Here is a 17,661-nt window from a genome sequence, read left to right on the forward strand (position 1 = left end):
AGGTAAATGGTATTTGTACTATTAATAATTTTAGGGTTGGAAGTAAGCGGGCTAGGTTGTGTTTCTTAGCTTGGGCGGGGCCCAAAAGATTCAAAGTTCGAGCTGGGCCAAGGCATGAACCTGATCTCAAACTTCCGGCCTGAGACCGAAAGCAATCTCGGCTCGAAGCCCGATTGCGCTGGCTCGGTTTAGGCCTGAGGTTCTCCTTCGGGCTTCCATACAAAAGAAGAGAGGAGGGGGAAGAGAGAGAATCGGGGCGGGCCCCAAAAGATTCAAAGTTCGAGCTGGGCCAAGGCATGAACCTGATCTCAAACTTCCGGCTCGAGACCGAAAGCAATCTCGGCTCGAAGCCCGATTGCGCTGGCTCGGTTTAGGCCTGAGGTTCTCCTTCGGGCTTCCACACAAAAGAAGAGAAGAGGGGGAAGAGAGAGAACTGGGGGAGGGCGGGGAGGAAGAAGAATGAGATTAGAGAGATGGGAGGAAGAGAGGGGAGGGAGAGCGGAGGGGGAGAGAGAGAGAGATCAAGTAGGAGAGAGGAGCGGGGAGAGATAGACCAGGAGAGAGAGAAGAGGGGAGAGAGATCGGGTGGGAGAGAAAGCAGAGAGATTGAGAGGGAAAGACTAGAGAGTGATGATGAGGGGGAGAGAGGGAAGAGAGAATGGACCAGAGATATTTTCAGCTTGAACCCGGCCCATTGTCAGGCTCGGCCTTGAAGTTGTGCCCAGGCTGGGCCAAGTCCATTCAGGCTCTATTTTTAGGCCCAGCTAGACCCGTACATTATTTGGCCTCGCCCTCAAGCTCGACCAATAGCTGGCCCGGCCTCAGCCCATTTCCAACCCTAGTAATTCTTTTCTTAATTTAGGATGATACCAAGAAATACTAACAAAACCAAGTAATTTTATATTGATAGAAATATCGGTTTACGTCATTATAGCTACATATTGCTGCAGTGTTTTAGAATATCAACCAAACTTAAGGATGAAAGTTGATAGAATAATATTCATGCAGATCTATTTTTGTATCCGAATCTATCCAAATATGAATAAAAATTTGAGCACTCAACTAGCATTGGATTCGCATCCATATTTGTGATGCCTTAAATTTGTGAGAAATATATTGTGTAAATGAAAAGTGATTTGACAAGAATAATATGCAAATCAGATGGATAAGATATGGTTTGGATTAACTTCGTTATGGAATAGCCTCCATGGGCTTACGTGCGAGCTAACTTTCATTAACTTATGTATAGGATAGCATCCACAGGTTTACACGTCGAATTTTGTTTAGTAGTTTTAGACTGAGTTATAATCTTGGTCAGTCCAAAGTCAGAGAATATTACTATTAAACTTAGAATTGAATTAATGAGAGATGGATGATAAAGCACATGAAACCAATACCGAATAAAAGGTTTTACTTGTTGGTATGTTGTGGTATATCTCTTTTGATAAACTAGATATTTGATGTATGTATACGTGGATATTTGTTGGTTTAATTGAGTTATATTAGATATTTAAAAAGAGGTTTCATAATTTATATGTTTATTTTGGTGTCGTTTATTACTATTTTTAAATTATATTATTATATTGGTGTGAATGTGCAAAGATTCTTATTGGGTTGTAAAGCTCCCAACTTCTTTTCTCTTTTTTTTTAGAGTTGCAGGCTGCATAGTACTTGACTATGGTTGTGATCACAGATAGAAGGAATGAATAGATAGAGCATTCTTGTTACTAGTTGGATGAATGAATTTTATAATTTTATACAAGTTTGTTACTTGTTATGAAATGATATTATTTTTGTTCACAGATATTGAAGTTGTAATAAATTTTTCAGACCTAGCATATTTCTATATCTGACAAAAAAAAGGATATGAATATAGGTAGACAACTACCCAAACCATATTCAAATATTCGATTTTTAATTTTATTCAATTTTTTATAGCACTCATGAATTTTTAAAGAAAATAAATGACTATATTAATATGCTATTAATTTGATTTAACTTCTACATAGTAATTCTTTGATTTTCTATCCAATCTATATCCATATTCATTTAAAACAAATATAAATATAAATTTTTGCATCTAACCAATATCCATGTCCATACTTGTATTCATCAAATAAAATAAATATGGATATAGATACTCTGATCCAATTTCAGCCCTTGCCAAAATTTTCTAATCCATCTTTTAGAATTTCAAGTCACTTTTTGAATAATAAACATTAAGACCAATTTTCTAATATGGATATTAATCAAGGAGTTGCAACATTAGCCAAGATTTCAGCAAGACATAAATCAAGGTTTCTCGTCGACACTTCCTTGAAGGAGATCTGATACCTTTTATGCCTGGACGCCTTTTATACAAAAGAAAAGATGGAGTTAAAATCCTTTAGTCGTATTATATTTATTGAAATCCTCTAGTTGCTCAAAAAAATTTTGAAACATTCTTTTGGATTGTTAACAGCTGCAGATTGATGTACGACAACAAAACTTAAAACCGTGATAACTACTACTGCATCCTGTCAGAAGCATCTTAAATTAAATATGCTCTCGCATATTGAACATTCCTTGCATAGCACAAAATGATGCGAAGTTCGTCTGACCTTCACTTGAACAATATCCGTAGGAGCTATTGCAAGTTGTGGGTGATCATTACGAAAGACATTGAACACAACGAGCATAGATATAGTGTTAAATTTTCTCCGTTTGCATAAAATTACAGCGCCCTAAATTGAAAATAATCTTTTACAGACAAGAATAATTACTTAAACAGGTTATACACAAAGGATGGATAACACAATTACTTAAGCAGGAATTAATACAAAATGGTGGTAGACTAATGCCTCTTCTTTTTGGCTTGCTTGCTGCTTTCAATTCTTTTCCGGGCCATCTCAAACTCTTGTTCTGAAGGTTCTGGGGCAGCATCTGCATCGCACTCGGCCATGATGGAGGAGAGAACAGAGTTGAACTGCTGTTTCCTCTGGCTCATGCGTTGAGAGATTAGTGCAACAAGATCTGCTTCTTTTTGTTTCTTTGACCTACAAAGGTTCGCAGAGATGATAATTAGGCTTAAAGGGAACTATTTGCATGAATGGTAGATAAAATTCGGGCAAGAAAGCAACTCACTTCCCCCTTCTCTGTAGAGGATTGGTAGGTGGTTCTGTTTGAGAAACCTGCTTCGCCCATTTCTGATATGCTTTGCTTGTCTTCAGTTCTCCTATCAGAGGAATTACATGTCATTTGAGAAAAGGACAAGCTCCACAAAAAGGAGCCATCCAGGATGTTTGTCACAGTCCTCCCAAACAACAGAATCAGAGCTATATTGATTATTTGGATTTGAACAGAATTTATGATAAAAAATTGGAGTGTTGACTATTATACTTCTCTGAAAAGTAGATTAATACTGATGATAACAGTAAACAAATCGCACCTTCAGCTATTGCCTCATCGATTATATCTTTGAACCGGTGTGAATCCAACTTTGACTCAGAACAAAGCATTGAACAGAAAAGCCTGGATGGAAGGATGTCAGAAACACTATATTAATAAAGAATTTCTATAGTTTTAACAACAACCAGAAATCATATTGTTGAGAGATGGCGATGGATGGCCAGGGGCCCTGGGCCTGCTTCTATCATCAAACATTAAAGCCTAACAGAGCTTGAAGGCAGGTCAATAACGAGATAGTGAAAAAAAATCACAGTTCTCTAGAAAGGTAAAGCTAAATGTGTCTAATTCTATAGTACCTGTTCATATCGCCTTTGAATTTTATATACAAATCCTTTAAATCCTTTTTCTCTGAATCTGACCCTCTGTAATTAGCTTCAAATTCTTCAATATCAGCCTCTGTTACCTGCAGCCAAATGGAGCAATGCAATTATTGCAAGAAAAATGGTTCACTATTCAACACAAATATTTGGTTATTATGAAATAGCTAGAGAAAAGATCATAGTCCCTGTCTCTGAGAAATAACTCATACCTTTTTATACATTGATCTGAAAAACTCTTGCAGATTTTCGGCAGCTTCACCAACCAGGGCCTGATCAAATAGGGAAAATGTCATAACATAACTAAGATGGGCTAATCAATGGACCGGTTAGCGAAAAAAATGATAAAAATAAATAAAATTTTCAATGTCCTTACATCATCACCAGCATAACCAGTCTGATCATATATTGCCCTTTTCTCTTCATCCCCAAGAATAGAAATCACCTTCTGCAAGAGTTGAAATTTTTCCTTGGCTTCCTGATGTAGAAGGAAAAAAGGTCAGGGACCCAGCTACGATGTCAAACAAGAAGCCACTACTCTAAATATAATCATGGTTCTCTACCTCATCTCCAGGATTCTTATCCGGATGAAGACGCAAGGCCAACTTATAGTATGCCTTCTTTATTTCCTGCTGAGATGCTGCCCTCTCCACACCTAGAATCTGGAAAAGCAAAAAAGATTGTTAATAAATTCTAAATTCTTTGAATGAGTCAGTTTTTTTTACCTGATATTTTTGAAAATTAATGGCAAAAGTGGACTATGAAGTGAAAAGATGCTTGTCCTAGCTACCTTCTTAAAATAGATATTAACAAGGATAACTGAAACTTAAACCATGAGAATTATAAGGTGGGCAAGGAATGAAAGCAAGAAGAGGGAACCATCAGAGCAATGCATTTATTGAACTATTCACTTGGCAAAAGACCACCGGATGGTGTTGGAATAATTTAACTAAAACTTAAACTACCTCAAAAAATGAGAGGATGGGTAGAGATTTTATGAATTTCTATATCCATATATTCTCATCCATTTACAGCCAGTCGTCCAATTCTTCACAACCAATTTCTACTGGGGCAGACTCATCCATGAACGATCGTCTTTTCAAATGCTTCTTAGCAGTTGCCATCCAAATACCTGCAGTCTTGGGACGTGTTTACACCGAAATCTAAGCCCTTTTCTTTACTATATCCTTCTCTAGACCTAATTTCACAAGGATATCACCTCGGTCATTCTCAATACCCAAAAGCTACGGGATGCAGCCTACTAAATACGATATCTTACATGATTACTTAAGAAATTTCACTCTGAAAGCCTAAATCAGATAAGAACTAAATCCTATCAGAAAAATCACGCTCCTTTCGAAAATTTCTCTATTTTCCTAGAACTCGAACCTAGCAAACAAGTCATCTTTTCGAATCTCGCACAATTGTCCGTTTAGCCCAATCATGCAACAAAAGACTTTCCACCCACCACCTGTTTGATTAAAATCAGCAGCCTTTCATCAAAATTTCTGGGCTCTAAACAAACTATGACTGCGAAACCCTAATTCGAAAAATCAACATATAGATAACACATATCACATCAAAACAATGGATCTAAAAGAAAACAGGTGGGGGAGGGGTGGGGTGGTGAACTGTCGTTTTAATCGTTCTTTCTAGCAACCAAAGAGAGATTCCGGTTCCCCTAATTATTCGAAAATAAGAGAGGGGAAGGGGACTTGGAATACCTCGTATAAGCTCTTCTCTTTGGGAGTCTTCATCGATGATTCGCCGGCCCCTGGGATCTCTCCGGTCTTCTCGTTCTCGTCCTCGGAAACTCGAGTTCGCTTCTTTTTCCCCATGGCGAGCGGAAAGATCGAAGGTTTAGGTAACGGGGGGTGTTCGGTATTTGTAGGGGCTGGGGCCGGGGGCCGCAAATTTCCCGCCTTTTCCCGCTCCGCTCCCGCCGAGAAAATAATAATAATAAAATCGAAAATCCGTCGCCATAAGGGCGAAAAAAAAAATATATATGGTCAGCCTTCTAAATATAATATATTATACAGGCAATATATCATACCATACCGATTTAGTACCTATATTCGGTACGGATAGTGTGTTGGCACTCGGTACGCTAAACAAAATTTCGTACCATATCAATACTATGCTAGTATATGATATCGGTACAGAATTCGATATCGAGACGACGAATCTTACTCTCAAAATTTAATATGGCTATCCCACGCAACGACGCTATTCTAACCATAGCCGTTTTCTCTTGTATTTATTTTTTTTCTTTGGTGATGGAAGCCGGTTTTGATCAATTGCTACTTTTCCTAACGTACAGGAAGATGCATTTCAATTGAAATTTAGACTGGATTTTTGTCTTGCAATGCTCAATACACTACGGCTTTTTGACAAATTTAGCTTGCAAGATATTGTTATCATGATCATCCACATTGCATGAAACACAAAGCAACGCTTGGCAAGTAGACATTCTTCGAGAAAATGAAAAATAAAGACTTATTAATCCAAGCATTACACAATACTTAAAACTCGCTTGGATATCTGATTAATCCAATACTTATTAATCCAACCTATAACAATGTTCCCAATGCCAATCTGATTCAATTGTTCGTCCTGTTCATTTACAGGATATCTTTCATACATATAAATACACCTTACGAACGAAACACCTCTCAGTGCTAACTTGTTATTGATGTGCACAAACAGCCGATTAGTATAATTCATACTTGAGTTCACATGTGTTGATGCCTAAGAGCTCAAGTGCACAGAAATCTCCGTCGACAAATAAATGAACAATATCACTATATGTCTGCCAACCTATCATTTTTATTACAACAAATTTGAAATTTGGTAAACACTATAACCGAAGAGACTGCAAGAAGATCGACACCTCTGTCTCTTCATCTTCTTATAATTATTTAATAGAGTTGGAGGCATATATTATTTGTCACCTTCTGAAATTACAAATCCTTCAGTCTTTGTCCGAACACTCAATATTTTGAGAACTTTAGGAAGAGTTGAAAATTTTGCAAACTTCAGCATAGTTCATTTGATGATGATTTGTTATATATTTGAAAAGGGTTGGATGAATCTTTATTCAACTTTTCTCGTACGCATACTCTGCTGTTGTTTCACCCAACGAAAGCTCAGTCCATTCACCGGATTCATTATATCTTTGATAACAATCTACTGAAATGTCTTGATCTTGATATGCATTTGATCCCCAATCGTAGCCAATTTCCCACTTTTCTGCTATTTCAGGATCATCATCCTCATGCTTACACCTAAATTCAAAGAGAACAAGAGCTTCAGTAGCTTTAAGAGATTCATAAGATAAACAAGACATGTTTTTTTCCAAATACAAGGGAAGAATATCTCCGCAATTGCCACGAGATCAGAAACTTCACTGTGAAACAGGGTATGCAGAACAAAGATGAGCCAACTGTTTCAAAGCAGTCACAGATATGATAAAACTAAACTGTTGAGTGGGTCACCAGCTGAACAAGTGCATGCTGAGTTGAATTTTTGCAATTTAACAGAAGCCACAAGCTAAGCTGTCACCAATTAAACAAGCACGATTCTAACCAAAAATTAAGAGATCGAAACCAAAAATTATTCTTCAGTACGATAATCAGCTCAATGTGCATCAGATTTACGCTTTCATAACATTGAAAATCAAGGAAACAGCACAAATGAGAGAAAATAAAATAAAAGCATATGATACGATTAGAGATGTCCATGTTATTGTTTGTGTCTTCAAACTTTGAATACAAACGAAGTTGTCACCCATTAAAACACGATGTTAACCAAAACAATTTAAGAGACTGACGCTAAAAAATATTCTTAGGCACGATAAACAGCTCAATGTGCATCAGATTTATGCTTTCATAACATTGAAAATCAAGGAAACATCACAACTGAGAGAAAATAAAAAACATATGATATGATTAGAGATGTCCACGTTATTGGTTTTGTCTTCAGAATTTAAATCTTATTATATTAGGGAATTTTAAACAGTAGTTATACCACCCTGTAGCCTTGTTGCAGAAGTATACCTCAAGAAATGCCCTCAAAACCTGTTAAATATTATGCAGCAAATAAGGGAGAAAAGATGGGAAAAAAAGGAAGATTTCTATCAGCTGAAAGAAGTTAAGGTTGTACTTCAAGAAAATGTATTCGATCAAAAATGGGAATTTAAGGTTTGCAACTACATACCATAGATGTCATACATAACTTTTTATAGCACTCTTGCTACTGTTCTTGGATGTGTAATAAATGCTAATCTCGTTCCTCCAGGTGAGTTAAAAAACCATTAGATTTTCTAAAGACAACTGATATCTAGGCTATATTGGAGGTGGGTAAGAGGGAGCTATTCTTTCTTTAAATAAAAAGAGAAAAAGAGGTGGGTAGAGGATGATTGTGATAAGAACAGCAGTCACACCTCTAAGCAACAAATGTATCAGTGGATGAGGTTGGAGAATAGCACAACCATCTCTAGCAGAGTTCAGATGAATCAGTAAAATATTTGAGAGATGTGAGCAATCTTATCCCACTCGGGGCCTTTCTTTTTACGCAGCTGTGCCTTCAATTCTGGATGGCATCCCAACAAACTGAAATATTCAAGTGAAGCAGGCAGGCCATCATCAGGAAGCAACTGAATTTCTGATCCATCCATTACATTCAATTCCTTGAGGGAGGAAAGGTTTTTCACATCATGAAGTAGGGCCATTGAATCAAGCTTGGGGCAGCGTTCAATATTCAAGTCTCTGAGGGAGACAAGGGCTGATAAGCCTGCTGCTGCTGATGATAACTCTTTACAGTCCTCAACATGCAATTTTTGGAGCAAGGTCAAGTGGCGCAACACGTTTGCTGGGGGAAGGGATGTAATGCCGTGACAGCCTTCTATGTTCAAGGTGGAGAGGGAGATGAGGTTCTGCAGACATCTGGACAGTGACTCATCAATGATACCACATGAGTTGATTTCCAGATATTCAAGTGACGAGGGCAGGATGCCACAGCTATCTCCTTCGCCTGGGGTCATGGACTCCAGAAGAGTAGGACAGAGAAATATTCTGAGTGTTCTAAGGGAAGAAAGCTCATGCAAGCCAGCCAGTGATGTCAGCAATGGACATTCTCCAATACTCACCTGCTGGAGTGCAGTCAGGTGGCACAGTACCTGCGCCGAGGGAAGGGATGTTATTTGGAGACAGCCTTTAATCTTCAAGGTGGCAAGAGAGGTCAGGTTCCTCAGGCAGTTTGACAATGAGATATCAACAAGGCCACATGACTCGATTGCAAGACGTACGAGCGATGATGGTAGAATGCTATTGCAATTGTCCTCCACCCCTTGGATCATGGATGATGATAAAAGCTTGGGACAACCAACTATTCTCAAGGTTCTGAGGGAGGAAACGGCATGCAACCCAGCCAGTGAGATCAATTCTTTGCAATCTGCGATATGCATCTGTCGGAGTGCAGTCAGGTGGCACAATACATTCCTGGAGGGAAGGGAAATTATGAAGGGACAACCTCCAATCTCCAAAGTGCAAAGAGAGGTGAGGTTCTGCATCCATTTTGACAGTGACTCATCAGTGATTCCACACTGAAGGATATCAAGATATACAAGTGATGAGGGCAAGATGCTACAGCAACTCTCCTTCTCTGTCATCATGGATTCAAGTAAATTGGGACAGAAAGATACTCTGAGTCTTTGGATAGAGGTGAATTCTCGAAACTCTACGGCAGACAGAGTCCCTTGATGACACATGTCCAAGTTCAACACCTCAACATCCCTGAAGTGGTGGCAGTGAAGGTAGTCATCAAGTAGCATGGTGGAGCTACATATAGTCAGGCTTAAAAGGGTTTGCAGTGGTGATGACAACGGGCAGAAATCTAAATTATGAATTGGTCCCACATCTCTTATGGATATATTCATTAAGTTAGGAGGGAAGGTGGGTAATTTCAACAGCTTCGGGCAATTCTTAATCTTGAGTTCACGGAGACAAGGAAACATTTGGGAGTCCTCTATTTCAGACCACTCTACCCACTTCGACATGTTCACAAACTGTATATGCTCCAATGATGGGAATCCTCTTACAGTGCCATGACCATAGAATTCACAACCAACTCGTTTTACTGCATGCATTCCAATAATTTTGAGAAATTTGAGGCCAGGAAGCTGTCCAAGAGGAGGGAGGGATTTCAACCCCTCACAGTTGATTAGGGAGAGAGATTTGAGGTTGCAGAGCCAGATTGCCTCCAGCCAACATGGAGATCTGATGCCCTTGTAGCTTACGATATCCAGTTCCTCGAGATTGGCATTTGGCTGGAGGCCTTCAAGTACTTCTACATCATGCCTTCTAGTCTTTCCAGAGGTACCCCACTCTAACCGCAATGCCGTAATATACATTTTTCGGTTCAACTTGGCCTCAACAGCCTCTGCCTTACTTTTAACATTCTGAAGATTTCTTATGTCGAGTGATCCTCGAAGTTCATTCATGTCCTTCAGCTCTCCAATTTTGTATCCCTTTCTTTCTCTAACATGGAATTCAGCTAATTCCTGAAGACAGGTAAGTTTTCCAATTCCAGAAATCAGAGCTGCATATTTACTATGAACATTAAGATGCCGTAAGCTGATCAGCTTGTTCATACTTTCTGGAAATTGACCAAGCCAGCACCATCTAGATGTGCTTAACACCTGCAGATGGTAAAGCTTGCACAGTGATGCAGGCAATGTTCTGAGTGTGTCACAAAGAGCTAGGTAACGCAGATGAATTAAATGATCAATATCTTCTGGCAGTTTTTCCACATCACAACCAGTTAAATCCAACACACGGATGCTTTTCAACTCTTTGAGCAGATCACGGTGAATGTTGTGATCATTATAGAAGAAAACTAAGGTGCGCAACTTATTCAGTTGACGTATATTTGTGAGTTGAGGCAGATTTTCAGTGTTAATTGACAAATGGCAAACGGTGGATGGAATTTTTGTTACCATGTCACCTTCAATTCGAAAGCATTCATCCTTGGAAACAGTTTGTGCCAAGTCACTCATCAGATCATGCATCATATAATATTTACGACCATCTTGCTCAAGTGTTTGAAAGAAAGACCTTGACAATAAGTCATCGAAGTAGACTCTTCCTATATCCTCTATCCTCGCAATGTTGCAGCTTTGGGGCTGAATGAAACCCTGTGCCATCCACATGTAGACCAGCCTATCTGGTTCAAACTTCCAGTCCTTGGGAAATATACTGCAATATGCAAAGCAGCGCTGCAGGTGTGCCGGAAGGTTTTGATAACTCGATCTTAAAACAGGCATAATGCCATCCCATATGTCACTTTTCAAAACATTCTTCCATTTTCCAATATCCAATTCAGCATTCAGCATTCCTCCCACGACCTTTGCAGCCAAAGGTGAGCCATTTAGCCTCTCTGCTATTTGCTCACCAAATCTTAATAAATCTGGATGGTTATCAGGGTTCTCGCAACCAAAGGCGTGCTTCTTGAAAAGCAGCCAATAAGCATCACCTCTCAACCCCTTCAAGTAGATTGAATCCACAGCACCCAACACCGCTACCACCATTTCCATTCTAGTTGTCGCCAGGATCTTGCTTCCCCTTTCCCCAGATCTCAAAGGGGCGAGGAGCTTCCTCCATCTATCCCTGTTCTCCCAGTCCTCCATGTTCTCAGCATTCCACACATCATCCAAGACCAACAAATATTTCCTCGACATCAACTTCGTTCGAAGCTCCTCTTGGAGCTTATTGAGATTTGCTGAATCGCCAATTGCATCATTAGAAACTGACGCCAAAATCTCCCTGGTAAGCCGAATCTCATTGAAACTATCGGAGACGCAGATCCACATCCTCAACTCAAAATGTTTCGCCACTCGTACATCATTATAGACAAGCTGAGCGAGTGTAGTCTTCCCAACACCTCCTTCACCAACTACCGGAAGAACGAAGTTGTGCTCGTCACCGGGCTCGAGTAGCAGCCCGATTATTTCATCCCGTTCCTCGTCTCGCCCGAACACTTTGTTCTCAAGCAAAAAGGAGGTGGTGGCACGCGATAGCATGACCTCAGGCTGCTGAATTGCACTGCTAATCTCTAACCTGGTCACTTGGAGGAACCTCTCAGCACTGGCGTTGACCCTATCTAACTTCTTTACGGTATTCCTTAACTTGGTTCTGAATTTGCCATGTCCGACTGAAAATTGGCCAGAAGAAAGAGAACAAGAGGATAGCCGATGGCTCACCTTGCATCCGCCCTCCACTCTGGCCTTGAGGAACAGGTAGCCGTACTCATCCAGCACGTCCTCAGCCTCGTATATGGCATCCTTCATTTGGCGCAGCAGTGTTTGGTGGGTCACATCCTTGACATGCTGCCGCCTCTCGGCGGCACCGACGACGGCGAGGATCTGCGTCAGGGAGGTCTCGAGGCTGTGGAGTTCCTCCTCCATGTCCATCCGCCGGTGGTGATGGTTCTCTAGGTAGGAGCGGGCCTTGTGAATCATCTCTTCGATGATAGGAGACACCAGCCATCCTGCTATGGTCAGCTCCGCCATGCCAGGGAAAACAACTGTGTGTTCCTTACAAACAATAGCTGATCCAAGATAGCAGAAGAGAAGGAAAAATTCATAAAAATTAAAGGTGGTGGAAAGGAAAGAAGCAAGTGTGAACGGCTAAGAAGAGTCAATCTAACGGGTCGAAGGGGAATAAAACACGCCAGAGTTGACCGCCGGGTGGAAAGAAATAGGGGAACTTGCTCAGCGGCCCATTTATTGAACTTTAACATTAAATCTCTGTTTAACAACCGGTCCATACATAATTCAACATTGCTTTATGGGACAAAAATGCCCCCGCCTCTCCCATTCCCACCAAAGAAGGAGAAGAAAAAGGCAGCTGCCGGCCACGGCCCGCCGCCTCCCGTGCCTGCCGCCGGCCACAGCCCACCCCCTCCCGCGCCTGCCGCCGGCCACAGCCCGCCCCCTCCCGCACCCTCTGCCCCCTTCCGCGCTGCCGGGAATACCTCCGCCCCCACGGTGGGGAGGTGCCAAAGAAGAGGAGCCGCTGGCCCCCCCCGGTGGCCCCATCCTGCGGCTGCCACCGTCCGACCCCCTTCCGTAGCTACCGGCCTCGTGAGAGGAGAAGGAAGAAGAAAGAAGAAGGGAAGAAGAGAAGAAAAAAAAAAGAAAAGAAAAAAAGAAAATGAAAGAAAAAGAAGAAAAAAAATAAAATAAAAATAAAAATAAAGTTAACTGTGTTCCTAGACAAGTTAACTGTGTTCATAGACAACTTAACTGTGTTCACAAACCTGGAGTTGACCTTTGCTCACCTGGAGTCGACCCCTTAACAGCACGAGTCGACCCCTGTTCACCTGGAGTCGACTCTCAGGCTTTCCTAGACAAGTTAACTGTGTTCACAGATAAGTTAACTGTGTTCCTAGACAACTTAACTATGTTCCTAAACAACTGTGTTCCTAAACAACTGTGTTCCTAGACAAGTTAACTGTGTTCCCAAACAACTGAACTGTGTTCCTAGACAACTGTGTTCCTAGACAAGTTAACTGTGTTCCCAAACAACTTAACTGTGTTCCTAGACAACTGTGTTCCTAGACAAGTTAACTGTGTTCACAGACAACTTAACTGTGTTCCTAGACAACTGTGTTCACAGACAAGTTAACTGTGTTCCTAGACAAGTTAACTGTGTTCCCAAACAACTTAACTGTGTTCCTAGACAACTGTGTTCCTAGACAAGTTAACTGTGTTCCTAAACAAGTTAACTATGTTCCTAGACAAGTTAACTGTGTTTCCAAACAACTTAACTGTGTTCCTAAATAACTGTGTTCCTAGACAAGTTAACTGTGTTCACAGACAACTTAACTGTGTTCCTAGACAAATTAACTGTGTTCCTAGACAAGTTAACTGTGTTCCTAGACAAGTTAATTGTGTTCCCAAACAACTTAACTGTGTTCCTAGACAAGTTAACTGTGTTTACAGACAACTTAACTGTGTTCCTAGACAACTGTGTTCCTAGACAAATTAACTATGTTCCTAGACAAGTTAACTGTGTTCCTAGACAAGTTAACTGTGTTCCCAAATAACTTAACTGTGTTCCTAGACAAGTTAACTGTGTTCACAGACAACTTAACTGTGTTCCTAGACAACTGTGTTCCTAGACAAATTAACTGTGTTCCTAGACAAGTTAACTATGTTCCTAGACAAGTTAACTGTGTTCCCAAACAACTTAACTGTGTTCCTAGACAACTGTGTTCCTAGACAAGTTAACTGTGTTCACAGACAACTTAACTGTGTTCCTAAACAACTGTGTTCTTAGACAAATTAATTGTGTTCCTAGACAAGTTAACTGTGTTCCTAGACAAGTTAACTGTGTTCCCAAACAACTTAACTGTGTTCCTAGACAAGTTAACTGTGTTCACAGACAACTTAACTGTGTTCCTAGACAACTGTGTTCGTAGACAAATTAACTGTGTTCCTAGACAAGTTAACTGTGTTTCTAGACAAGTTAACTGTGTTCCCAAACAACTTAACTGTGTTCCTAGACAACTGTGTTCCTAGACAAGTTAACTGTGTTCACAGATAACTTAACTGTGTTCCTAGACAACTGTATTCCTAGACAAATTAACTGTGTTCCTAGACAAGTTAACTATGTTCCTAGACAAGTTAACTGTGTTCCCAAATAACTTAACTGTGTTCCTAGACAAGTTAACTGTGTTTACAGACAACTTAACTGTGTTCCTAGACAAATTAACTGTGTTCCTAGACAAGTTAACTGTGTTCCCAAACAACTTAACTGTATTCTTAGATAACTGTGTTCCTAAACAACTTAACTGTGTTCACAGACAACTTAACTGTGTTCCTAGACAAGTTAACTGTGTTCCTAGACAAGTTAACTGTGTTCCCAAACAATTTAACTGTGTTCCTAAACAACTGTGTTCCTAGACAAGTTAACTGTGTTCCTACACAAATTAACTGTGTTCCTAGACAAGTTAACTGTATTCCCAAACAACTTAACTGTGTTCCTAGACAAGTTAACTGTGTTCACAGACAACTTAACTGTGTTCCTAGACAACTATGTTCCTAGATAAATTAACTGTGTTCCTAGACAAGTTAAATGTATTTCTAGACAACTTAACTGTGTTCCCAAACAACTTAACTGTGTTCCTAGACAACTGTGTTCCTAGACAAGTTAACTATGTTCACAGACAACTTAACTGTGTTCCTAGACAACTGTGTTCCTAGACAAGTTAACTATGTTCCTAGACAAGTTAACTGTGTTCCCAAATAACTTAACTGTGTTCCAACTTAACTGTTTTTCTAGACAAGTTAACTGTGTTTACAGACAACTTAACTGTGTTCCTAGACAACTATGTTCCTAGACAAATTAATTGTGTTCCTAGACAAGTTAACTGTGTTCCCAAACAACTTAACTGTATTTTTAGATAACTGTGTTCCTAAACAACTTAACTGTGTTCACTGACAACTTAATTGTGTTCCTAGACAAGTTAACTGTGTTCCTAGACAAATTAACTGTGTTCCTAGACAACTTAACTGTGTTCCCAGACAAGTTAACTGTGTTCCCAAACAACTTAACTGTGTTCCTAAACAACTGTGTTCCTAGACAAGTTAATTGTATTCACAGACAACTTAACTGTGTTCCTAGACAAGTTAACTGTGTTCCTAGACAAGTTAATTGTGTTCACAGACAACTTAATTATGTTCACAGACCTGGGGTCGACCCCAGCTCACCTAGAGTCGACCCCTTAATAGCACGAGTCAACCCCTGCTCACCTGGAGTCGACTCTCTCAGGCTTTCCAGAGAGCTGTTTTTTTGCCTGATTTCAGGGGTCGACTCTAGCTCTTCAGGGGTCGACCCCAGCTCTTCAGGGGTCGACCCCAGCTCGACCCCAGCTCAGCATAAGTCTACAATAATTTTCTAATAAAACTTAACTGTGTGCACAGTCGAAATAACTGTGTTCCTGGGTAGAATAAGTGTGTTTCGAGATGATTTAAATATGTTCCAAGCTTATTTAACTGTGTGTCATGTTAGATTAAGTGTGTTCCAAACTTATTTAATTGTGTTCCAAGCTTATTTAACTTTATTTTTATTTTTTCCTTTTTTTCTTTTTTTTTCTTTTTTTTCTTCTCTTCTTCCCTTCTTCTTTCTTCTTTTTTCTCCTTCCGCGAGCTGGCGGCACACAGTTAAGTTGTCTGCGAACACAGTTAACAGGACTGTGCGCACAGTTAAGTGTTCTTAGAAAATTGTTGTAGAAGTGAGCGAGTCGACCCAAGATTCTCACGAGTCGACCCCAGCAGAGCAGGAGTCGACCCCAGTTCAAACTTTTTCTTTTCTTTTTCTTTTTTTTCTTCTCTTCTTCCCTTCTTCTTCTTTCTTCTCTTCCCGCGAGGCCTGCGGCGCCGGAAAGGGGCTGGGCCATGGCGGACGCTGGAGGAGGGCGGGCTGTGGCCGGCGACAGCCGCAGGACGCGGGACGGAGCCCTTCTTCCTCTTCTTCGGCACCTTCCCACCATGGGGGCGGGGGCGGAGGCATTCCCGGCGGCGCGGCCGCGGGAGGGGGCTCGGGGGAGGCGAGCCGGGCCGGCGGCGGCCGCGGGAGGGGGCAGGCCGCGGTCGACAGCAGCCGCGGCTGGGAGATTACAGTTTGGAAAGTCTCTAAAATTCTTTTTCTTCGGAAGGATGGGAGATCATGAGGGAAGGGGCATTTTCGGTATCTTATTTCAAAATAAAAGGGGCTCAGGGACCAGAAATTACAATTTGGAAAGTTTCTGGACCGGATGTTTTAGATTTAATTAACAAGGACTTTTTGTTACAGTGGAGTCTTTAGAGGGATGGGAAAGTAATTTTCCTAAAGAAATAAGGAAAGAAGGAAGGACATGCTGGAGCTGATGAGTTTAGGAAAAGCTTCTTAATCAGTATTGGCCATTGAACTCCTAATTCTTGGTACCAACAACTCACGGTCGTCTATTTCTTACATCGCAGAAATATTAAGGCTCATTTAGCAGAGCTTTTGATGAATCAGAAAATATTTTTTAACCTTCTAAAAATAATTTTAGGTAGGATAGAGATGTTTGGTAAAAAAATTAAAAAATTATTTTAACTTTGCCATAAAACTAAAACAACTTTTTGAGAAAAACTTCAAAATGTAATTTCTTCATAAAAACAGTTATAGCATGCATCAAAAAGCTATTTTGATTTATAAAATTATTTTCTTTTTGAACCAAAATATCCATAATAAAATATTATAATTACAAAAACTAATTCCTAAAAATATTATATTAATAAAATATTAATATATAATGATAATAATTATAATATTTTATATCTTATTATTGTATTATACTATAAGATATTATGTTATATTATATTATATTATATCATAATACATCGATTCTTTATGTTATATAACATCAAATTATGCTATATTATTATGCTAAAGTATACAATATTATATTACTATATTATAATAATATTATATTAGATTACATTAATATTATATTATATCATATATTTATATAATAATATATATTATATTTTATTATGCTCTATTTGTATAACTATGTATTGTTCTTTATAGTTATTTTGTCATACCAAAAATACTCCCTTAATTTGGTTACTAAACATATATTAAAATTCTACAATACCTGATAAATTTAGTTAGCAAACTGCAAATAGCTTTTTATAAAAACTCTACTTTATGTACCAAGAAAAATAAAAGTTCTATTTTTGAAATCTCTACTGCCAGTAAGTCCACTAAATAGGGCCTAAATAAGTTGACAGCTTCTATTTCTTCGAAAAGAGGTAGAAGAGAAGCTCCTGTCTAAATAGTAACGTGTGAAAGATTGGGTGGGGGAGCGT

General features: G+C 39.7%; 2 protein-coding genes across 3 annotated transcripts; both read right to left on the reverse strand.

Annotated features, from left to right (window-relative positions):
* Positions 1 to 2,661: 2,661 nt before the first annotated feature.
* Positions 2,662 to 5,676, reverse strand: LOC103723827 (chaperone protein dnaJ 6-like). The gene is made up of 8 exons (XM_008814883.4): positions 5,489 to 5,676; positions 4,328 to 4,426; positions 4,141 to 4,242; positions 3,977 to 4,036; positions 3,744 to 3,850; positions 3,428 to 3,510; positions 3,124 to 3,214; positions 2,662 to 3,035 (listed from the first exon to the last, which is right to left on the reverse strand). Exons 1-8 carry the CDS (start codon positions 5,600 to 5,602, stop codon positions 2,834 to 2,836), a joined length of 858 nt encoding a protein of 285 aa, XP_008813105.2. The 5' UTR covers positions 5,603 to 5,676; the 3' UTR covers positions 2,662 to 2,833.
* A 747-nt stretch (positions 5,677 to 6,423) lies between these two features.
* LOC103723826 (putative disease resistance protein RGA3) lies at positions 6,424 to 12,524 on the reverse strand. Of its 2 annotated transcripts, XM_008814882.3 has the most exons (3): positions 8,206 to 12,524; positions 7,794 to 7,840; positions 7,011 to 7,048 (listed from the first exon to the last, which is right to left on the reverse strand). In XM_008814882.3, exon 1 carries the CDS (start codon positions 12,328 to 12,330, stop codon positions 8,278 to 8,280), a length of 4,053 nt encoding a protein of 1,350 aa, XP_008813104.2. In that variant the 5' UTR covers positions 12,331 to 12,524; the 3' UTR covers positions 7,011 to 7,048; positions 7,794 to 7,840; positions 8,206 to 8,277. The 2 variants fall into 2 exon arrangements, with proteins under 2 accessions (XP_008813101.2, XP_008813104.2); XM_008814879.3 differs by lacking the exon at positions 7,794 to 7,840 and having other exon boundaries at positions 6,424 to 7,048.
* Between the last annotated feature and the right edge of the window lie 5,137 nt (positions 12,525 to 17,661).

The sequence above is a fragment of the Phoenix dactylifera genome, chromosome 1, assembly GCF_009389715.1.
Source record: "Phoenix dactylifera cultivar Barhee BC4 chromosome 1, palm_55x_up_171113_PBpolish2nd_filt_p, whole genome shotgun sequence".
NCBI classification, from domain to species: domain Eukaryota; kingdom Viridiplantae; phylum Streptophyta; class Magnoliopsida; order Arecales; family Arecaceae; genus Phoenix; species Phoenix dactylifera.